At 42.8% G+C, this 24,224-nt stretch overlaps 1 protein-coding gene across 7 annotated transcripts; it reads right to left on the reverse strand.

Moving 5' to 3' along the window:
* Positions 1-643: 643 nt before the first annotated feature.
* Positions 644-24,217, reverse strand: ASTE1 (asteroid homolog 1). Of its 7 annotated transcripts, none has more exons than XM_043874524.1 (7): positions 23,693-24,217; positions 23,031-23,202; positions 21,564-22,886; positions 14,299-14,509; positions 12,373-12,562; positions 2,620-2,670; positions 644-2,406 (listed from the first exon to the last, which is right to left on the reverse strand). In XM_043874524.1, the coding sequence occupies exons 3-7, from the start codon at positions 22,866-22,868 to the stop codon at positions 2,136-2,138; spliced, it is 2,028 nt and encodes a 675-aa protein (XP_043730459.1). In that variant the 5' UTR covers positions 22,869-22,886; positions 23,031-23,202; positions 23,693-24,217; the 3' UTR covers positions 644-2,135. The 7 variants fall into 7 exon arrangements, with proteins under 7 accessions (XP_043730459.1, XP_043730462.1, XP_043730463.1 ...); XM_043874527.1 differs by having other exon boundaries at positions 2,270-2,406; positions 2,584-2,670; positions 23,693-24,214; XM_043874528.1 differs by lacking the exons at positions 644-2,406; positions 2,620-2,670 and adding an exon at positions 9,273-9,767 and having other exon boundaries at positions 21,564-21,797; positions 22,152-22,886; positions 23,693-24,213.
* Between the last annotated feature and the right edge of the window lie 7 nt (positions 24,218-24,224).

Here is a 24,224-nt window from a genome sequence, read left to right on the forward strand (position 1 = left end):
AGAACTGACTCATTTGAAAAGACCCTGATGCTGGGAAAGACTGAGGGTAGGAGGAGAAGGGAATGACAGAGGGTGAGATGGTTGGATGGCTTGATGGATATGAATTTGAGCAAGCTCTGGGAGTTGGTGATGGACAGGGAGCCTGGCATGCTGCAGTTCATGGGGTCACAAAGAGTCGGACACGACTTTGCAATTGAACTGAAGTAAAGCGATAGGAATCTAGAAAAATGTAGTGATGAACCTATTTGCAAGGCAGGAATAGAAAATAAATAATGGTACGGACTTACAAATACGTCCTTGTGGACACAATGGGGGAAGGAGAGCTGGGATGAAGTGAGAGAGTAACATTGACATATATACACTCCCATGTGTAAAACAGATTGCTGGTGAGTACCGGCTATGAAGCGCAGGAAGCTAAGCTTGGTGCTCTGTGATGACCTAAAGGGGAGGGGTATGGGGAGCTGAGAGGGTGGCTCAAGCAGAGGGGGTGTATATATATACATAGGACTGATTCACATTGTTGTAGAGCAGAAACTAACACAACTCTGTAAAGCAGTTATTCTCCAATTACAAACACATTTTAAAAAAGTAAAGCGATAAATGAATGTAAACTCAGCTTTGAGAGAGTAAGATACTTTTTGAAAGTAATTTCTTTAGTTATTAAGAATTATGGTTAGTGAGTAGAAAACAGTGCTGATTTTGTTTGTTTGCATTTTACTCACAGTTCTTTGGATCTCTAACCTCATATCTCACACACACTGTTCCAACACAGTCCACTTACTGGTCTTTTTGGACAGTAGTTCTTCAACTTGAAATCCTTTTTGCTCTGTTTTAATTTGAGAATCAGAGATTTTACCTGTTCTTCAAAGCCCAGTTGAAGAGCCAACCAGGATGGCCTTTCCAGATGGCTCTAAAGGAATGTGTATGTATGTGTGTGTGAGGGGTAAATACCGGTTAGAATAAATGCAGACATAAGTTTGGGTATACAATTGTGGGATTTTATTTTTTTGAAAGCATTAAAATTTTTTAAGTCCAAGCCACTTAAGTGATTATCACTTAAGTGATAAATGCAGATAGAAATTTGCTATAATCTTCTCTTTTTATTCAGAGTAAGTTTAGGTGCTGGAAGTTTGGGTAGGAAAACATTTTGAGGCTTTAGTTTGGATCCTTATAAATCCCTCTCTGATGCAGACCTGCCGGCACTCCCACGGACCTGAGCGTGTGGGGCCTGCCGTGTCTGCGCTGCTCCAGGCGGGCAGTGTGTCCTGTGGGGATCACAGGACGCACCCGGCTCTGCCATTCTGATCCCTTTGTGTGTGAGTCTAGCCAAACTGGCAGACACCCTGGCAGAGGCCCATAGGTCTAGGTGGCCCCATGGCTACTGGCCTGGCTGAGCTGCCTTCATACATCAGCCCCAGTTGCCCCATCACCATTATTTCTTCAGCAGTAACTGCATTCTTCTACTTAGATAAGGATAGAAATCATATCTCACAGTATTAAGAGCACACAGTGTGGGAAATTTGTTCTACATGACCCTAAAGATCTATTTTTGTTTTCTGAGTATTTTCAGCTTTTGAATTAAAAAAAATGCTCTTTGATAAAGGTTTTTTTTTTTTTTTAAAAACCAATTCACTCAGCTATATTAAAGTACTTTTCTATTGAGGCTTTCCCTGTTATACAGTTAGAAGTGACAATTTGGTGTCATCTGTGGTTATAAAATACCATAATGCCTTGCCCATGTGCTCTTTTTCATCAAGTCTGCACCTTAAAAGCCAATATGAAACAACTGGTTATGAGAGTCTCACAAAATATTATCTTTGAGAAATACATAGCAGGCCCCAACCAAATGGCAGAAAAGTGTATGCTTGATAAAAAAGATATGACAGATTTCATATTGAAGCATTGCTAGATGGATTTTAGGGAGTTATAAATGAGTGTGTCTTCATGGTCCTTTATCATATTCATCCATACAGTTGCATAATATAACTGCATTGGAATTTATAAGCATCTTTCTTCATGGAACAGGTCTAGATAGATAGCCCATGAATTAGAGGTGTTAAAAATTAAGAGAAACTGTTTAATGTCTTCCTAACTCACCCACATAGGGCTGTTAATTTAGTGTAGGGGATGAGAGACTATGGCCCACAAATTTTATTGGCACACAAGTACTCACATTTACTTCCATATTGTTCACCACTGCATTCATGTTGGTCTTTCATAGAAGGTTGCCTCGGATGTAGCTGTTCACAAAGAGCAGAATAAGGCCTCTGCAGTGTGTTCAGTGGACCAGAAAGGAGGTGGCATCGATTTTCTCTACGCTCCAGTCTCAACAAGGTATTCTGTCTGAAATGGATGCAGCTGATACCAGATTTGCTGTCAGTGACTCCTGGGTCTCCACTAAGGCTCCTATTTGTGGAAGAAGTCAGAGACAGTCTGTTCTCAGAACGTCATCAACAGGAAGGACGTGGCAGCCGTTACTGGTCCACCTCATCACCAAGGCTCCCTCTGAGAATGGGCTGGAGTGTTCTGATCTGTGGTCCCATCAGAGTTACGCTCTTCAACACACACACACCCCCCACTCACCTAAGCTACTATTGCAGAGTCTGCTCTTCTGTTTACCTGTCCTCCTCAACCCCTTGGATGGACTTCCTTCTTGTCAGCTGCTTCCTCCTAACACAAACACAAAGACATGCGTCATTGTTTGAGCAGGCTGAAGTATATTATTCAAAATATAGTATCAGTCCAGTCTCAGAAAGAACATTCTAAACCAACATATTTGCACAGTATATTGCTACAGTAAAGTTATGACAGGATTTCTTAGTGAATTCCCCTTGGCTGTCCGACCTACAAAATAGCTTTGCAAAATGATTTATGATGATCATAGTAGGGTCAGTGTCTTTAAAAAAAACTTGCATAAATCTGGGAGCTTACAGAACTATAGTGCTTTGATTGGGACTTGGATTTGTGAATGTCACCATTCCCAGGTTTCAGTACCAAACGCCCCCTGCCTACCTTTTTTGCCTCTTGTTTTTCTCAGTTTTGGGGGGCTAGACAGGAACTGTCAGAAGCTTGCTTGCTTAATGGCATACTTCCTAGAATCTCAACTATTACAGTTCTCTGATTATAACAGTTGTTGTTGTTCAGACACCCAGTCGTGTCCAACTCTTTCCAACCCCATGGACTGCAGCATGCCAGGCTTCCCTGTCTTTCACCATCTCCCAGAGCTTGCTCAAACTCATGCCTGTTGGGTCCGTGATGCCATTCAGCCATCTCATCCTTTGATGGCCCCTTCTCCTTCTGCCCTCCATCTTTCCCATCATCAGGGACTTTTCCAATGAGTTGTCTGTTCACATCAGATAACCAAAATACTGGAGCTTCAGCATCAGTCCTTCCAGTGGAATGATTCAGTGTTGATCCCCCTTAATATTGACTGGTTCAATCTTGCTGTCCAAGGGACTCTCAGGAGTCTTCTCCAGCACCACAGTTCGAAGGCATCAATTCTTTGGTGTTCTGCCTTCTTTATGATCCAGGTCTCACAACCGTATGTGACCACTGGGAAGACCATAGCCTTTACTATACGGACCTTTGTTGGCAGAGTAATGTGTCTGCTTTTCAACATGCTGTCTAGGTCTGTCACTGCTTTCTTGCCAGGAAGCAATCATCTTCTGATTTCATGGCTGCAGTCACCATCCACAGTGATTCTGAAGCCTAAGAAAAGGAAACCTGTCACTACTTCCACCCTTTCCCCTTCTTTTTGCCATGCAGTAATAGGGCCGGATGCCATGATCTTAGTTTTTTAATATTTAGTCTTAAGCCAGCTCTTTTCATTCTCCTCCTTCATTCTCATCAGGAGGCTCTTTCATTCCTCTTCGTTTTCCCATTAGAGTGGTATCATCTGCATATCTGAGGCTGTTGATGTTTCCCTCACCTATCTTGATTCCAGTTTGTAACTCATCCAGCCCAGTATTTCTCATGATGTGTTCAGCATATAGGTTAAACAGACAGGGTGACAGCAGACAGCACTGTTGTACTCCTTTCTCGATCTTGAACCAATTGGTTGTTCCATAGAGGGTTCTAACTTGCTTCTTGACCTGCACATAACGTTTCTTAGGAGACAGGTAAGATGATCTGTATTGTGGTATTCCCATCTCTTTAAGAGTTTTCCAGTTAGTCATGATCTACACAGACAAAGGCTGTAGCATAGTCAATGAAACAGAGATTTTTCTGAAATTCCCTTGCCTTTTCTACAACCCAGCAAATGTTGGCAATTTGATGTCTAGTTCCTCTTTCTTTTTTAAAGGGACTACAATAGTACAAAATACTTATTGGAGATATTTGTAAACAGAGGAGGAGGAAAACATTTCATAATCTCAACATAATCTCAACACTCAAGGACTTTAATTTAGGCTTCTCTCTATTTAAGCACCTAAAAGCTATGTTTAACTTAACATATCCACCAAGGTTTCCCTGGTGGCTCAGTGGTAAAGAATCCACCTGCTAATGCAGGAGACGCAGATTCAATCCTTGGGTTGGGAACATCCGCTGGAGAAGGAAATGGCAACTCACTCCAGTATTCTTGCCTGCGAAATCCCATGGGTGGAGGAGCCTGGAGGGTTACAGTCCCTGAGGTTGCAAAAGAGTTGGACACGACTTAGAGACTAAAAAACAGCAACAGTCCACAACAGAACCCCCAGCTCCCTCATTTTCAACTCCACCCCGTGCTATAGAAATACTGAATGACAGCTGAATAGGAAAGCTGAAAATAAGGTTTCTTCTTTTTAATGAAAAAAATGCTGTGTTGTTATGGCAGTTTAAACAGTGATTTATAGCAGTTCTCATTGGTATTTTATTAACTCCATTTTTTTAGAGTAATATTAATATGTATTTACTCAAAAAAGAGGTTTCCATAGCAGAACAAATTCACTTTTAATAAGTAGATTAATCCACCTATTTTGAAATAGAGCTCATTACTCTGCATCCATGGCAGCATGCATTGAGACACTGCAGAGTAGACTTGTTTTTACTGTCAACATCCTTTGATTTATTCCCTTGTTACAAGGAACACACATAAACCAGACATAGGAAGATGGGGAGGGCGGTGATGGCTGGATACACACACAGCAATTTTTCAAGAAGAATAAGCACTTCAGTTAATCCTCCAAAAAGCCCTCATTATATATATATATATCAACATGTGTGAAAAGTCTTTCCAATCTTGTATGCTAGCTCATGTGATGGTTATAATGTTTTCACACAGTCAAATGATTCAGTCTTACAAATTATAAAAAATCCAGTATTGATACATTCTTACTGTTCTGTTTCATTTTTTGCAAAAACATTCCTAGGTATTCCTTGATCCTAATGATAGTGGGTTATATTGTACACAGAAATCTCCCAAGTATCTCCTAAAGTGATAATGGGAAAATTTCTTAGAATATATACAATTTAGCTATTTTAATCAAAACTTTAGCTATATTAATCAAATACCTAAAATGTTACCTATACTAGTTAGGAATAAAAGTGATTGCATGTGGGGGAATTCCCTGGTGGTTCCAGTGGTTAGGACTTGGCACTTTCACTGGTGTTGCCTGAGTTCAGTCCCTGGTTGGGGAACTAAGATCCCACAAGCCACATGGTGAGGCCAAAAAAAAAAAAAAAGTGATTGTATGTGCATATGTAACATATGGAATTTCTCTCCCTGAACACCAAATCCATTGAAACTAGCTGGAACAATTCTCCATGTTTTACCCCTTCATTTCTTTCACCCATTTTAACAGACTGGTACACTGCCTGGGGGCAGTCCATGCCTTTGAAATTTAAAATGCTCTTCCTCAGCAGGAAGTTCTCATCTTAGAATTATTACAGCTAGATGGGCTTGAATTATAGCATTATTCAGACCTGGGAAGAAATGCTAAAGCAACGTATCCTGTATGGCTCAGAAAGCTGTTGCTACGTGGAGAGCCATCTTTTTAATGGACATCTCTCCTAAAGAAAGAGTATTTCATTTTAACCTGGTATAAGTACAGAATCATTTCTTGCTGCCCTGATTGAAATGCACCAATGAAAGACATTGAGATAAATATTGAGTACTCCACTAACACCGCACTAAGAATCCAGGGTCACTGTGTCTGAAGTCAGATACTAGTGAGAGTTTGTCCTTTTACAGAAGTGGAATTATTTCTCCTGGTCTTGCACGTGATTCCTGGGGGCTGCCTGGTTCGTGGTGTGCAAACCAGTCAAATAGCATGTGCTAGAGAGCAGTGCTCAGGAAGCCTCTGGAAGCCTCACTATGTGGGAGACTGTTTGGTCTCCTTAGGGTTATGGAACAGGGCCAGGATATAACCTTTGCAGCTGTTACCAGGAAAAGGTAACACTTGCTCCTAATTTTCTCGTCTCTAAACACGTCCTGAAGTCTTTCAAATTGGGTTTAAAAACACTACAGAAAATTCCTCGATAACAAGAAAAAAGGACAGAAGCAGCACGATTCTCACACAGGGCCTGTTCCTTCTGGTCTTTATTCATTGTTTCCTGGAGTTGAGCTTGGCTGCTGCTTCGCACCCTCCCAGCACTTCTCCACTTTCCAGTGTGGCTTCGGCCTGGCAGCTCTGCTAAAGCTGCGCTCATGTTCTCACGTCTTGCCCTTCTCAACTCAGACGCTAATTTAACAATGTTGACCTGCTTTGCCTCTGCAAGAGTCTGCCATGAGCTCTGGCAGCCACTGGTTTCACGATGCCTTGTTTCTGCCCAGCACCCTCATTTCTCCCAGAGCCCTTGCTTTGCTCTTGGCTCTCAGGGGTGGATTTAATAATAGCTGTCATTTGTGGCATGTTTTTAGTGCTGGCCACTGTGCTAACTAATTTAAAAGTACACGTCATTTTATCCCTTGGACAATAATGTGAACTATTCTGATTCCAGTTTTACAGATAGGGTGAGTGTGTATGCTCAGTCGTGTCCAACTCTTTGCAGCCCCAGGAACTGTAGCCCACCAGGCTCCTCTGTCTATGGAATTTTCCAGACTAGAATACTGGAGTGGGTTGCCGTTTCCTACTCCAGCAGATAGGGTAACTGAGACATAGTCATTGGTTCATTTATTTTATTCACAAAGGAGGAAAAGATAATTGTAAGATCTTTCTAGCTTCTAAAACTAATTGGTTTGAGTTAGAAATTCAAATATGAAATTAATTTGAATTCCTTTTTTGTTGTTATTAAGACCTTTATATTTATAGCATATACACATTCAACTTTCCACATCCACATATCTCAAAAAGGACTTGTACAAAAGTTTAATCACGGCTAAACAGAGGACAACTTCATATTATAGTGTTTTTCTCTCCAGCTTTATTCCTAAAATTTATTGATCTTAGCTGTCCAAAGTTCTTTTTATTACTTAAATTGCTAATTGAAGATGTAACATCCCCAAAGACTCAAGTGAAATTTCAGTAGCTAGAACTAAATCGAAAGAGCAAGGTCTAAAGACTTGATTAAAAAACATAGGAAACAGGTTTTCCAAGTGGAGTACGTGACGTTCTACACGTGCTCCCAGCCCCTCCCGTACTTCCTCTGAATCACATCCCTCTCTCACAGCCAAGATCAAAAGCCACGTCTAAGAATCCTCAGGTTTTGCCTCCTCGTCCTCATGGCTGCTCTCTCCTGATTGTAGCCTTCCATCCGTTACTTTGCCATTTTGCATCTGATGAACTGCATCATAAAATGTTCTCATTATTTCACTGTCTCACCTCCCCCTGCAGCTCACACAAGTATGACTTTGGGGGTCAGGTACTATGTCATATTTCTTTGGTAAACCCCCTGGGATGTACTGTGGAGCACTTGTGACCTCTTGCTTAATATACACAGGAGAAGATACATACCAGAGTAGGTAACTTTCCTGAATTCTCAGAGTAAGAGTTAATGGACATTATTAGATTTTAACTTGACTGCAAGGCTAGATAGTTTCAAGTGAATGGCCCTAAATTCCAACAGTGAAAGAAAGGAACCTGTTTTCTTATGTCTCCTGAAAGAAGGAAGGCTCCTTCGATTGAAAAATTCCTGTTAATGAAAGAAAAAGGTAAATGATACAATTCAATTTTGAATTGTAGCCCTACACAATTAAATTATGTAGCCCTACACTCTTCAGTTTGGGGCCTATCAAATCAGTACACTTGCCAAAGCAGAACTGGGAAAGAGTGCTTTTTCATGCAAGGTTGGTGGTTTTAAAAAGCAGCACAATATTGTAAAGCAATTATCCTCTAATTAAAAATATTTTTAAAAAAGCAGTGTTGATGATAAGTCGGGAAATAAGACACTGCTACTAGTATAATTTCTCCACTGGCCCCCAGCTCCAAGAATCAAGGATTTTGATATGACAGAGATCTTACATGCTTGCATAACCCAATGAAACTATGAGCCATACTGTGCAGGGCCACCCAAGATGGATGGGTCATAGTGGAGAGTTCTGACAAAACGGGGTCCACTGGAGGAGGGAATGGCAAACCACTCCAGTATTCTTGCCGTGAGAACCCCATGAATAGTACAAAAATAACTGAAGATAGGCCTGCTCAAAAAAACAGCTGAAGCCACATTTAGCTGCTGACGGAATATAGCAATGAGACAGTAAAGACAGCAGGAACACCATTTGCATGAATAGATAAAAAATTAAGGTTGGAGTATACTCTCAGATCTTGCCCAAATATATTCATTCCACTTGCTTTTCTACTTTATTTATTTAGAACTGGCCATGTCTTTACCGTTCTGTAGGTGTTTCTAATGTTGGTAGCCTCTAGTGTGTTCCAGAGCAGTGCCTTTCAAAGTCTTGACTGCAGTCCACAGTAAGAAGTTGCACAATCCACGATATGTGTATCTGATAATTCCATTTAAAAATGCTGGCTATGACATCAAATTACTTGCACATCCCATTACCGGGATGCTGTTTCTTCTATTGTTGGGACCATTACAGTTTCAATTTCTGTTCTAAAAGTGCTCATCAGCCCTGCCATGGGCTCTTGTCAAAGTACTTAAGAGTCTCATTTTCTGTCTGGCTGCTTCTATCATCCAGGGCGTAGACCTTTCCTAATAAAGGATGAAGAAGACATAGTTGTAAAAAAGTTGTTTTAAATGATGGTAAGTCAGCTTCAGCTTATAGGAAGTAACTGACATAGGACTTTTGTTCCTTTTGAAAAAACATAGCTTGGACTGAGTTGCTGCAATTTGAAGACTATAGACTATTATTAACTTACTGAAGTGGAACGTGGCAAGTACAAACATTTTCACATGTGTTTAAGAAATACAAAAAGTTTACTTAAATCACTGTCAAAAGCAGAATACAAAATACTTTGCGATTCAAAGTACTGCATGTTTATCCTCTCACCGATTAATTCTAAAGAAAAACTCTTATCATTTCAATGGAGGTAACACAAATTCTTGATAAGAATTATATAACAGTTTATTCGAGCTCCGGGGCTGCCTCATTCTCCAAGGTCTCCACCATCAACAGCTCAAACCGATTGCTTCCTTCATGCCAACTCCTAGCGTTCAGGGTGGTTCCCACTCTGTTCTCTGACGAGCTGATACCTGATTTCTTCTGCTTTCTTCTTTTTGGATTTAATCTACCCTTTGGTAGGAAGAGTTCAGCAGGGGCGCAGGACCTTGTGGCGTTGAACAGATGTCCGTAGAGTTGCTGGGCCTCAGGACACAGGCGCAGGAGGCTCTCCACCGAGGCCGACGTCAGCAGCTGCCGGCACAGCCCGTGCACCAGGCTCCCGCTGTACAGTCTGTTCAGGGAAGAGGAGAGGGGGTCACTACAGCCGAGGCTCCCGCACTGGGACAGTGTCACTGACGGGGCTTCAACAGATGCATCAAATACGAGAGCACTGCCTCTGTAAACTCATTATTACTTACTCAAGGACAGTCTGCTTCTTGAAAGAAGGAACTGGATTGTTACCACGCTTACTTCTTGGTAATACTTAGAACTTTTAATCTACAAAGTAAATGATGGGTGCTTGCTGGTTGTGCAACTGGCCCCAGCTTGAGCAGGTCTCTTAACACTTCAAAGAAAAGGAGTTAAAATGCCTCTGATTAAACAAACAGGCTGTTGAAATACGAGAAAATTTAATTGCATCATTTGTGAGGTCATTGGTTCACTTGGATTAAAAACTCCACAAATACAAGCTGAGACGAAACTGGAAGCCACAGATTTAATATATAACTTACTGCCAGGGTTGATTGGTACCTTAGCAACTGATGGGAGACCCACCATTTATTTAGTATAAATCATCACTTAAAGAGCCTTTGATGCTGAGATGCAGGAACAACTCTGCTGAAATCACCATTAAGGGAACTGTTTCTGCTGTTTTGTTTTAAATGGATCCGTGGTCACTAGAGAGGATCCAGTCAAGGATGGCCAAAATTATTAAAGGAAAGGAATAAAGAATCCATAGGTCAAAGGGCAATTAATCTTATTTGGTAGAAAGTTCCAGGGTATATTAATGTAATAGGGGCCTGGCTGGGTTGGAAGGTTTGTGTGGCCAGCTGTGATTGCTGGGGGCCTGTGGGGGCAGCTGAGGCCCAGGTGCTGTCAAGCTGGCAGGCGTGATGGGCCGGCATGCTGGCAGCGAGAGCTTCGGGCACTGCACTCACGAAACGGGAGGGGCAGGCGCCTGGGCCTCAGCACAGGAGAGGTAGCCAGGTGGTTAGAGGTCCTGCTCTGTCAACAGTCAGGGCCGCAGGGGTGCCAGGACAATGTGGGGACAGGTAGATGGCAGTGTTTTCCGAATCCCAGGCTGAGGACTGGCTGGGCAGGGCCTGGGGTCCTGGTCCTGAGTGCACTGGCAGCTGAGATCTGCCTCTTGAGCCAGGCCTGGGTGGGAGGGCCGACTGGGTGCTGGACGAGCGCTCCTGGGCAGGGGACTGGCCCACACGAGGACCCTCTGCTCTTAGCCAGGGCCTGGACCTCAGAGGATGAAAGTCAAGCCTTGGGGCTTTGAACAAGTAAAATGAGGGGTAATGCCATTGCTTTACTTAAGGAATTAGGTGTTAAAAGCCACAAGGAAGCAAGGAAACAGAACTTAATGTCTCCCCTTCCCTATCTCAAAACAGAGAATAACAACTGTTTTGTTAGGAGTGTACAGGAGTATCAGGACCTGACCAAGAACAAAGGATCTGACCCCAAGAAGTTTGCAACAACTAACCATGCCCTCCCTCCCTTTTCCTATAAAAGGGCTTTGCTGAAAGCTTTTGGGGGAATTTCGGGTTTTTAAGGCACAAGCCCCCCATCTCCTTGCATGGCCCTGCAATAAACTTTTCTCTGCTCCAAACTCCAATATTCTGGTATCGTTTGGCCTCACTATGAGTCAGGCACACAGACTTACCTTCAATAACATTAACAACAGTCTTTACTGCTAGGAAGCTTTGAACTTGAAACATTTCAAGTCATACCAGCATATATGAAATGCCTCCATATAAAACTCATTTATTCAACAAATACGTGAGTACTTACTTAATGAATGCGAGGCTCTGGGGCTATAACAGTAAACACAGCAAGCAAGTCCTTAGCCCTCCCAGGGCTTATAATCAACTGCAGAGATATATGTAACTGCAAGTCTATTTTCTAACCATCTCCCTTTTATCTTTCTCACTCACTCCCTCAAATATACAAATCACTCAGATGTCCAGTCTATTGATCCTACCACCCTTTTAACTGGCCCACAGCCTACTGCTAGCCTTTTCTTACACATTTTACACTCCACAGTCAAGCGTTAACCCACTTCCTAGCATGCAGGCTGTCTCTCCCTTCTTCGTACTTGTCTGGCAAAATCAAAGCCCCAGACAAAAAAATCCACATAAGCATCTAATAGTCACATCACTAAAAACTCTGTGACAACAGACTTTTTAGATGTTTTGCTCGCTACACCCTAGCACAGAGTAAATATTTACTATCTGAATGAATGAATGAATAATAATATGCCAAGTGGTAAGAAATGCAAGTACAAAGACAGAAGAGCAGCAGGACTACAGAGACTGGAAGTAGAGAACGTTCCAGTAAGATCATCAGAAAAAGCCTTCATACTGTGATATCTGAAAGAAATGAGGGGAAGAGTTACACTTTACCGACAACTGCCTCTCATCTTTACTTTTACTTTAAGGAATTGATTTTTTTTTTTTTAATTTGGAAAGCTTAAAAAAAATCATGGAAACTTTCTTTGGAAATACGGAAATAATTTAATATTTTTTAAGCTTAGCATTATAGTTCTTCAGCTATAACAGTGATCCATGACCAATGATACTAAATTTGATTTCGTTAAAAAATCATCTTTGCTTTAAATGTAAATAGCACTTTGACATGTGGCCACCTGAACTGGTTTCCTGGTATGTACTTACCGAGTCAGGTCCGGCTCCGGGAGAGGCATGGATAGCAGCTGGTTGAGATACAGCCCCATCTGCAGGCAACACTGCCACTGACAGAAGACGTGGGCCGTGTCTAAGTCCAGCCGTGTGCCTGGGGCTGCCTTCACTCTCTGCAGCTCTTCACACAGCGTCTCAGCACCGCCGCCCCGCACAGCTTTCTCCTCTGGACAAGACACACAGCCCAAGGGCAGTATTTCCAAAAACACTGTATCATCTTGCAATATTTTTCCATACATAAAACTTCAGATTCCATAAAGAAAAAAACTAGTTTAAATAACCAAAATGCTTTTCTTTTCTGGCTCTTTGCTATTTTCATGTCAATGTAAAAGCCTTTCAACATATAAACTGAAATATTTATACTGAGATGCCTTTTTAGTGACAACCTAAATTTATTCAACCCCAAGTTCTTTACTCTTCCTTAAAATAATATTTCTTCCTCTGATCTACTACCTGCCCTTAAACATTTGAACTCTCCAAACCCTAAATCTGTCTCTGAAAAACACCAATTACTATGAAAAATCCCATTCTCTTTCACCAAATTTCCTCAAAGAAACAGTTGTGTGTTCAAAACACGCTTTAACTTCTGTTTTATGGGGAGAAAACAGAAGTAAGACTCTTAGAGAATCTGGCAAGTCATCCACCTGCTCAGTGTTGAAGGAAAAGCAGCAACCACCCCAGGAGACCTGCCTGTGCCCAGGTCCACACGCAGCCTGCCCTCCAGACCAACTTGGAAGGGAGGAAAAGGAGGCCCACCTTTCAGCAATGAGCGAGCAGCAAGGCCCTGAGCCTGCCTGCGGTGGGGGGGCGGTCCACATGCCTCAGAGAAAACAGACAGACCCTTGACATGCCCCTTCTGCTGGACTGAGGCAGAAACCTAATAGGCTGGTACTCTGACAATCTTCTTAAGCTATGTTTATATTCACTGGGGGGAAACACCCTAACTTCTGTCCTAACTGGTAGTGGGCCGGAACTTACTTGCTTTGCAGTAGTCTCTTCTGACAGCTGCTCTCACACCCTGGGGTGTCCTGGAGTCTGTGTTGGCTCATCGTTTCATGAACTTAATTTAAATAGCAAATGTCAGAGTAGTGCTGTCCAGAACCTCCTGCAATGATGGGAATGTTCTACATCTGTGCTGTCCAGTACAGAAGCCTCTAGCCACTTTGGCTCTGGGGCATTTGAAATGTGAGTTCATTGAGAAGCTGAATGTTCAGCTTTAAATAGCCACATGTGGCTCACAGCTGTCATGTTAGATAGTGCTGTTCCAGAGTGTGACAACTATTATACATGTTGGATAAAGGTCATAATCTTGTACAAAGAGTAATTTCATTAGAGGATTGACAGGCTCCAATGCTTCAGTATTTATTTCACCTGGTGTTTAAATGAAGATGAAAGTGCCTCAAAGTGTAGTTCTCTAATAGAAATTACTATTTCTGCCATCATTAACTTATGTACTAACAGAAACTTGCAGTGGAGGAAAAAAAAAACAAAAATAACAGCACAAGCATTAACTGTTACTGTTATTGTAGGTGTTCAGAAGTTCCACTAACGGGCAATGTGACCTAAGTCTCCAGGGGAGATGCTGCTGCCCCACGGAAGAGGGACCGGGAACACGGAGTACAAAATGCACGTGATAGTCATGCTTTCAAGACTCAGCCTCAGGTGCTGGGGGGCAGGCGGGGGAGGCAGCATCAGCACATCTTCACTGCTGTGCCCTTGGGGTCAAGGCACACGTGGTGCTCAGGAAGACTGATCAAGGAATCAGAGATGTCTGGGTGCCCCACTTCTAAGTTCTGATACAACTGATGGAAGTGAATAATCCGGGAACTCTTGTTTGTTTCAACTGTTGATTATATGCACATAACTCATGAAGACACACTCCTGGAACATGCAGATACCTACCTGGGCTGCTGACCATGGCACGCAAGGGCCCCAGCAGCATCCCCAGCAGCAGGGCCTGTAGGTGATGCAGCTTTAGTGTGGCCTCTGCGTGCTGCACCCAGTAGCAGCTGACAGCGACAGGCAACTTCAGCGCGGCAGGGACTGGGTCCAGGAGGCTCTGTTTCACCTTCAGCGTTTCTAACAGAAGCATCTGCCGGCTAGCCAAGGAGAGCTGAAAACACACACCAGACATTCTGAAAGTTACTTTGGGGAATGTCTTTTTTTTTTTTTTTCTAGTATGAAGACACTTTCATGCATACGAAGCTAGGTCAATTTCTTATCTTCCTGTGGAAAAAAAAATCAGCCCCACTTAAAGCATTTAGAACCTTCATGAGGGGTGGCGTAAGTTTGGTGACTGGCTGGACGTGCCGTCGTCCTTGTTCGCGTCAGTCCACGCCCCAGTCCACACCCCGTGTGGGCTGCTGGTTATCTTCACTGTGCCTGTCATCTGGGAAGCTAGTGAAAACAATCCTCAGGCCCCATCCCTTAAAACTGATTCAGTAAATCTGAGGGGAGCCCAGAAATCTGCATTTGAACACTTCTACATTCAAGCCTACCCTTACCTGCCAGTGACTGTGCTGGCCCCGTTCTCCATGAGGGCATCACTGACCACCTCTGGAAGGCAGACTGGGACGACGTGCACCCTCTGCAGCATCCCACGCAGCCGTCTGTTTGTCCGGGTCCTGACTCAAATGTATGTCTTACTGTCTGTTTTCTCCCACAAGAGAATTGCCCCAGGATGGCCACTTCTAGTGGCGGGTATATTCCAGGGGAACAGGAATATTTAAGCACTGCCTGCATTCTGCTAGTAACTCACCACACCAACTTTTACTCCAAGTTTCACATAAAAGGAAGTAACAAGCTATGAGAGCTTCAGGCTTCTGGTCGAAATAATTTTAACTTAATGAATATCTTTTCTTCTTCTTTCTTTTCAATTTTTATTCTTTTTTAATTGAAGGATAGTTTTCTTAAGACTTAAGAAACATAAGGGACCTTGCAGGTCACAGAGTTTCACAGATAAGGAAATTAAGACTATTAAAAGAGAACCTCAGGGTAACTTCACCGCCAAACTCTGAGAGGAAAAATAATAGTTTGTATTACTGGTGTCTGCACAAAGCCAGAAAAGACTTCCTTCTTAATTTCCTGGAAAGATGAGACTGCCTGGCACATTTCTTGGCATATAATGCCTCGCCAGTAAGTAAATGTGTTGACAGCTGAAAATGGAGATGTTACCTTGAAGTAAAACACATTGTAACTGACATAACAGTTTCATTATCAATGTATGACAGCTTTCATACAATGATTTATAGGTACTGGTTTTAATAACTGAATACTCTGATGGAATTTTTTAAGTTAGAAGTACACAAAGTAGTTCACAGCACAGCCAACCACCCCTTTGGGAAGCAGCATTAATTACTCAAATTTAAATATATTCCTCATAATCTCCTAAACTGATAAAAGGACATACCAAGCAAAGCTAAGAAAATACATGAATTCTTTTCTGACATAATGCTTAAATTATTGAGTTCTCTAGCCAAGTTACAACTTTTATGAACCAAGAAGAGTCTGGGCTTTGACTTCAGACAGGTTCTCCCCTCACTAACTGCAGCCGTGAGTAAGTTTCTGAGCTTTTCTACAGTCAGGTCTGATCATCTGTATAATGGACACTAGGATGAATTACACAAGATGTTTCATAAGACTCACCCATCCATGTTCCCTTCCCAAAGGGGAACTGCTCTGCTCACAGCTCTTAAATCTAGTGAGGGTTCATCCCACGTTGACAAATCTGCAGAAGAAGCTGCCACAGAGGCAGAGGAGAGAGGTTGGTCTTGGCACACTGCCTTACTCTCCAAGAATGACCCCTTCCATCTCGCCTTACAGATAGCCTTTGAGGGTTCACTTGAATGGTGCTCTGTCCACCGCAAGTAACATGGCGAAAATGGAAACTCTATCCTATGTGGTTACTGTGGAAACTAAATAAGCGATTATATAAAGTTTCTATTACAAGAGCTGGCACAGAGCAGATGAAGTATTATTTTTTAAACTAAAAAAAAAAAAATTTATTTGACTGCATCGAGTCTCACTTGTGACATGCAGGCTTAACTGCAGCATGTGGAATCTTCCCGGACCAGAGATCAAATCTGCATACCTTGCATTGCAAGGCGGATTCCCTACCACTGGGCCACCAGGTAAATCCCAGGTGAAGTACTATTGCCACATCATGTTAAGCAAACCAAATGAACAGATACTATCACAAAGTTTCCATATGTGAACTTCACATCTCTGGAATCACATCTGCACCGATACCCTTTAGAATTATCGTGGGCTAATCAGAGCTAACAGCACTGAATTAGAATACAGAATTGACTGTGCCAATGGAAACCCAACTGACATCACTGCAGATACAACTAAAATCTCCCCTCACTTTGAATACAGGTACATGATGAGAATACTTGTCACCTCCACTGAGCCAGGAGTATTATCACACTGCACTCATTGACTCAACTTGGTTTTCAGGCAGGAAAAGTGTCCCAACCCCTGTGTCATGCTATATACACACACAAATATCAGTTCCAGATAGATTTCAGATCTAAATGTGAAAGGCAAAAATTTTTTTTATGACTTTGGAGCAGGCAATAAGTAGGTCACAAAAGTGATAGGCATAAATAATGAAATTTTAGAGTGTATTAAGAATTTCTGTTCATGAAAACATACTAGAGTGAAAAGACAATCCATAGTAAACTCCCCACAATGCATGTTATTTGATAAAGGACTTGTATATAGGAATAAACCAAAAAACAGGAATACGGAAAAGACTTTAAATAGAAGCTTAACAGAATATGCACACGGACAATGAACACATGAAAAGGGTTCAAATAAGTCATCAGAGAAATGCAAATTAACACCCATCAAATTGGCTAAAATGATGGCAACCATAAGAATAGCTAAAATTTTTTAAAAGGATAGAAGACACCAAGTAAGGGTAAAGGTGTAGAGTCAGAGGAATGCCCATAAACTGCTGGTGGGAATATTTATTGATGAAACCACTGTGCAAGAGCGCTTGGCAATCTCCTAGGCTGAACACACGTGTGTCTTACGTCCCAGCTGCTCCACGCCTAGCTGGCCTATAACCAGGAAGGGAGTAGCTGGGACGTATGACAATGTGAAATTGTCAGGTTCTGTTGAAATGTGACCATATTTTTACTAAATGCTGTGCACTCAGACGTTCATAGCACTATTCATAACAGCCTAAACTGCAAACTGCCCAAATGCCCATCAGCTAATAAAAAAAAATAGCTGGAAAAATCAATTGGGACATATTCCCTCAATGTAAAAACACACAGCAATGAGAAATGAATGATCTGCAACTACACACAGTGATATGAATGAATCTCATTAATCTCATGAACATCATGTTGAATAAAAGAAGACAGATGATTTATAAAGTGTAAAAAGTAACTATTCAATGTTGTTAGAGATCAAGACAATGATTACAAGAGGTGAGGGAAAGAGTGACTGGAGCCACACTGGGGCAAGCAGGGGTGCTGATAATGAGTCTTCACCTGGGTTCTCCTTATGTGGAACTGTCAAGCTGGTCAGAACTCATCAAGGTATAAATTATCTGTGCACTGTGCTATGTGGACACACTCAGGGAAAGATGACGGGCAAAGAGGCAAAGGAAATATTTAGGGCTGATGGATGCACTCATTAGTTTAATTGTAGGATGGATTCATGGATGTAAATGTACATCGAAACTCATCAGCATGTGCACACTTAAAACAGACATTGCATTGTACATCAGTTACTTCTCAATAAAGCCATAGATTAAAAAAAAATGGCCTCCAACATTGCACCATTTATGTTGTGAGTAGAAATGTAATTTCAGCAACACATCCTTTAGAATGTTGCTGTTGGAGGATGGAGGGAATGAGAAGGCATCTTGAGACTGAAAAATGAGGCATGTGGCTCCATATAATCAGTGGATTGGTTTATTATTCGGTAACTCACTCAGGATGGAATCAGGATCTGGTGGACAACAATCGATCAGAAGCATTTGCAGGGGCCATTGGGACAATTTATAGTTAACCTGGGGGTGGGTGCTTGGAAACAGGGTATGCATTCCTAAGTCAAAATTCATGAATGGGTAACTGGTCTCATGGGCATAGTCAGACTGCTTCAGAAAAGATTTCCATTGTTTGTGACTAGCACAGCATAGAGGCCACCTGGTCCTAATGATTATTAAAAAGTCTCTATTAACCATAGAGCCCTTATGACAGAGGAGTGACTGATGGCCCTCCAACACACTCCTGGGAAGGGTCAGTGGAAGAACAGGAAGAGCTATAAGGATTCAGGACACCATCAGTCATGCTAATAGCCACACTGGTGCTAACTGCACTTTTTTTTTTTATTGGTATGGGTAAAGTTTTAATAAATCCCTGTTTGGAATCTGACCTATGCTCAACTCTAGTCAGTTGTGCTACTTAACATGATGAGAATGTCTCTTGTAAAGCTGCATCTAGACTTAAATGATAAATGAATTGTACTCACCAGATGTGGATGTCCAATCTTGGGCTTCCCTGAGCATGGTGACTTGTAATCAGGCATGTCCCTTGCAAGGGCCTCAGAAGTTATGTATATGGAATTGTTACAAGAAATATTAGATCCTGTGGGGAAGCAGGCCAATGGGACTTTTTCCCTCTTTAATTGAGATATAATTCCCATGTCATAAAATTCACCCCTTTAAAATGGTTTAGTTTATTTGTGCCATGACATGCCTTGAAAGAGGAGAGTGAAAAAGTTGGCTTTAAAACTCAACATTCAGAAAACTAAGATCATGGCATCTGGTCCCATCACTTCATGGCAAATAGATGGGGAAACAGTGGAAATAGTGACAGACTTTATTTTTTCGGGGGGGCTCCAAAATCACTGCAGATGGTGAGTATAGCCATGAAATTAAAAGACGCTTGCTCCTTGGAAGAAAAGCTATGACCAACCTAGGCAGCATATTAAAAAGCAGAGACATTACTTTGCCAACAAAGGTCTGTCTAGTCAAAGCTATGGTTTTTTCAATAGTCATGTACGGATGTGAGAAGTTGAACTGTAAAGAAAGCTGAGTGCTGAAGAATTGATGCTTTTGAACTGTGGCGTTGGAGAAGACTCTTGAGAGTCCCTTGGACTGCAAGGAGATCCAACCAGTCAATCCTAAAGGAAATCAGTCCTGAGTATTCATTGGAAGGACTGATGCTGAAGCTGAAACTCCAATATTTTGGCCACCTGATGCGAGGAGCTGACTCATTTGAAAAGACCCTGATGCTGGGAAAGACTGAAGGTGGGAGGAGAAGGGGATGACAGAGGATGAAATGGTTAGATGGCATCACTCACTCAATGGACATGAGTTTGAGTAAACTCTGGGAGTTGATGATGGACATGGAGGCCTGGCATGCTGCAGTCCATGGGGTCGCAGAGTCCGACACGACTGAATGACTGAACTGAACTAATGCCTGTGCCGTGCCACGTCATGCTAAGTCACTTTAGTCATGTGCGACTCTATGGATGTAGCCTGCCAAGCTCCTCTGTCCATGGGATTCTCCAAGCAAGAATACTGGAGTGGGTTGCCATGCCCTCTTCCAAGGAATCTTCCCGACCCAAGGATCGAACCTGGGTCTCTTAAGCCTTTTGCACTGGCAGATGGGTTCTTTACCACTAGCAATAAGAACGTGCAACCATCACTAATTCCTGAACATTTCATCACCCCAGAAAGAAACCTCTTCCTATTAGCAGTCATTCCTCATTGCCAAGAAGGCTCCTGGACCCACCGATGTGAATCCTATTCATCCTGCCTGAGCTGTTACCAATGGGGAGGCTAAGAGGGTTCCTAGTCACCTGTGTAGGCAAAGTGTAGGTCACCTGTGTAGGTCACCTGTCCAGCACCTATCCTGGGCTGGATGATTTTTGGTTGAGGGTGCTGTTCTGCCAAATATAAGATGTTCAGCCATATACTTGGCCTCTCCTAACTAGATGGCAGTAGCAACAGGCCTCTTCCCCAAGTACTACCAATAATCAAAACTGTCCCCTGACATTGCCAAGTGTCACCTGGGGGCAAAATCACCCCCCAGGGAGAATCAATGGTGTATAATCTTGGGAGGACTCCAGCTCCTGATTCAAACCCCCGGGGATGCTGTCATGAGGTCCTATATCCTGGAGCTGACAGGCACTTGGAGTGGCCTGGGAGACTCCTGAGTCTGAATACTGAGTTGGATCTAATGTGCTTAGTCGCTCAGTCATGTCCGACTCTGTGCGACCCCACGGACTGTAGCCAGCCAGGCTCCTCTGTCCATGGGGTTCTCCAGGCAAGAATACTGGAGTGGGTGGCCATTCCCTTCTCTATGGGATCTTCCCAACCCAGGAATCGAACCCACATCTCCTGCATTATAGGCAGATTCTTTACCATCTGAGCCACCAGGGATCCAACCCCCCCCCCCCCCAAGTAAGTATTGCAATTGGAATTGTGAATTTATCTGCATTTAATTTGTGAAGACAAGCAGCTTCATACCTATTTGTAATTTTTAATATATTTATGTAATAGTACTAAAAAACAAAGTAAAGACAGGGATCCATGAGACTTTCTTTTAACTTGAAAAAGGGGTTGGTCTGCTATTCAGGTTTAAGCAACAATGAGTTAGGTTAAGACTCATGTTTTCAGTATCAAACTAAGCAAATCATCCTGATGCCATAAACCTCAACTCTAAAAAAAGGTTCTCATCAATAAACATGAAAAATTAGGCCCAAGTATCAGTATCAATTTTGTTAATTGCAATTCAGTGCAGTCTGAGATATTAGTTATGCCTTTGGTCAAGGCCTGAAGGCAAACTTTCCTTTTTCTGCAGCTCAGAATTTTTTTCCCTTTCATTTCTAGTCACTAACTCCATTCTATTACTAGCTAGTTAACAACACTCCAGTAGTAATAACCACAAAGATAACACATGCTACTTAAATATGGTGGAAATGGTAAATTTGGTACTGAAGGATCTAGGTTTGAGGCCTAGCATGGATAACTTCCTGGCTGATGATTCACAGTTACTTACTTAGAGTCCTAGTTTTCTCAGCTACGAAATAGAGGCAATATAGCAACCGACCTCAGCTTGTTATATTGAGAACTAATACATATGAAAGCACTTTGTAAACTGTTAATTTATAGAAATTGCAGTGGTATTACAAACACTTACCTCAGTCAATTTGCTTAGGTCAGAATGATCCTTGGGTAGTTCTACTGCATTTACAATTGATGTTTTGATATTTTTATTGATTCTTTCCAGTTCGCTGAAAGTTGGAGGCTGAGGAGGCACTGCATCCCAGGCCACATTACGCACATGTGGAGGAGCATTCACGAGGAGCCCGTAGATGACTTGCCGGATGGGCAGAGAGATTCTGTGGGCGTTTGGTCGCTGCATGTTTTCCACCTGTGTGTGGAGAATGGTCCGTCTCAGCACCAGAGCATCGCTGATGAAAGGGGACAGCTGGCCCCTGGCTAAGGCCGCAAGCACCCACGGTGGTAAACCGGGATTCCAGGTGTCTGGGCAGGTGTAAGCACCATGCTGGAAGAAGTCCTGAAGCCTTCCCTGGGCCTGCAGGTACTCCTCCATGGAGGTGCACAGAAGTGCCTTCACGGTTCCTCGTTTCTTTTTGGGGAGATGGTTCAGAACGCTGTCTAACGCTTCGGTAGGGTCAGCAAAACGAGACAACCAATTTAGAAGTCCCAGCACCCGGTGATGTCTCCTACCCTTAGAACTGGCAGCCCCAAGAGGGAGTCGTACTTTACTCAAGAACGTCTCCATGACAGGCAGATTAACGTGGTCATTTCCACACAGGACTGCGAAAAGAGGCAGCAGCGTTTTGTTCATGTTGCCAAAGTGACAGCACAGCGCGTCGAGGAAAAAGCACTTGGCAGGGATGTAGCAGTCTCGTGTGCCCTTGATGGTGTTCATATTTCTCCACTGAAAGCCATTCAATGGGCAAAACCCACTTTTCAGGTCAAAAATGCAAAAGTCACTATCAGACGATAACACGGGGCAATTCCAGTGATTAGCAAGGGTCATGATGTCCCGATCTGCTTCCGAAAAGCACTGGACGAAACATACCTGCAGCTTGATCAGAACCTGTATGAACACCTCTCGGATGAGTAAGGGGCACACATACCCACCCCCGCCAACAGAAAGGGAATGGGCCATCTGGATCTTCTCCCTAGCTCGATCCTTTAAAGTGTTAAGCTTCTTATCTGAAATGTCACATCCTCCATCTAAGACAACATATGGACAGATTTTACAAGCAAATAGTGATTCAAAGAATTTTTGTACAACATCTGTAAAAGAATCATAGTCCCCTCCATACCGCAGCTCCAAGTTTGAATTGAAGTAAAGCCGGTGGAAGAGGGCATAACCGTCAATGATAATTTTTGTGTCTCGCAACTTAACATCAGTGAAGAACTCATTACTATGATCTTCTACAAAACTCATTAGTCCTCGGATACCCATGATCGTCTGAAGAATTGCCTATTTAAAACAAGAGAACACATTTTTAACTGATGTCACAGATGGGGAACAAAGTTACTGTTTCCAGCACCATCAATTGAATAGAAAAGGTTAGGAAGAAATCTTTAAATAGAACACATTAGGTGTTAGTACCTTAGCTCTTACCTAGATTCTGAGCCAACACCGCCTAGCTGAGTTCTTTTTCATTCTCCCTGGCTTTCCCCAAGTGTTACAAGGTACAAATTCAATGGTTTCGTGGAATCTGCTCTTTGGACAGGGATAGAGGCTACCGACGTACAGAACTTCTGCAGACTTTACTGCTGAGACAGTCATCATCCTACAACACAGAATATTTGTTTTGTGGGGTTAAAGGTCCTAAGCTTTAAAAATGATAACCTCGATCGCTTAATAAATCAGAAAACATAGGCTTCAGTTAACTAGTGTGCAGGGTCCCTGATATGGATCCAGTTTTTCTATTTTGATAATCAGAGTCTGAGAATTTCTTTGAGGCCTTGGCTCAAGGGCCTGTCTTAATTAGCAGAGTTCCAAGTTTCAAGCCGGGAGGAACTGAATTCTTCAGTTTCACCCTAACAAGGGACTCTTCTCATCTGTCTCTGCATATCTGCCAGATTACTGAACATATCCTTCCCCAACCAGCTAAGTCCCAGGATAAGAACTGCTAGTTTCCCCTTTGGCCTCAGGCTCCAATACGGCTCAGCAATGCACGGTTACTAATGCTGTGTTTATTTAAAACTGTGAGATTTTGTCAAACATGGATTCTTTCTTTTGCGTTAGTTTTGATTTTTAAAGAAACTGTTAGAATTTACCTTGATTACAGAGTTTTGGGGCTTCCTCGTGCATTCAGTGCCCAACTCACTTCACCCCAGTATTGTCCCTGTGCGTCTCAACACCTTACCCTGTAGGGTACCTACTTCTCTGCAAGTCTGTCTTCTAAAGCAAATCAAAGTAGACACCACATTAACTCATCCCAGGCTAGTTACAGCATCTTGCAGAGTAGATGTTCAACAAATTATTGTTGGATAGGAGGGCGCACAAAAGGTCTAGCTCCAAGTCCTCAAACACGGGCCTTCACACCCGGGCCCCAGGCCGGCAGCGGCCACCTGCTTGGTCCTCTGCGAGGACCCGTGGGAATCCGGCGAGAACTGGAGGACCTAGCAATTGAGCCAGACCGCCCGAGCGGAAACGGAAGTCTCCGCGTTTGACGTCACGGAGAGCCCGGTTCCCGGAAGTCAGTGGCGCAGACTCCGCGGGTTGTGAGGGGGTCTCCAGGCCTCGCGCCAGGTCATTCAGGAAGCACGGTCCGAATGGCTGCAGGTAGGCTAGGGTAGCAGGGCCCGC

This window comes from Cervus elaphus, chromosome 19, assembly GCF_910594005.1.
Source record: "Cervus elaphus chromosome 19, mCerEla1.1, whole genome shotgun sequence".
NCBI lineage: Eukaryota > Metazoa > Chordata > Mammalia > Artiodactyla > Cervidae > Cervus > Cervus elaphus.

What these genes read in the sequence shown, in the direction of transcription:
- ASTE1 (XM_043874523.1), bottom strand. Translation starts at nt 22,868, where the DNA reads ATGGGTATCCGAGGACTAATGAGTTTTGTAGAAGATCATAGTAATGAG. An exon ending in ACCTAAGCAAATTGACTGAG is followed by an intron (nt 14,510 to 21,563) that starts GTAAGTGTTTGT and finishes GTGTGTTTTCAG; the next exon opens with CTCTCCTTGGCTAGCCGGCA. An exon ending in CCGGAGCCGGACCTGACTCG is followed by an intron (nt 9,768 to 12,372) that starts GTAAGTACATAC and finishes TTCCCTGAACAG; the next exon opens with ACTGTACAGCGGGAGCCTGG.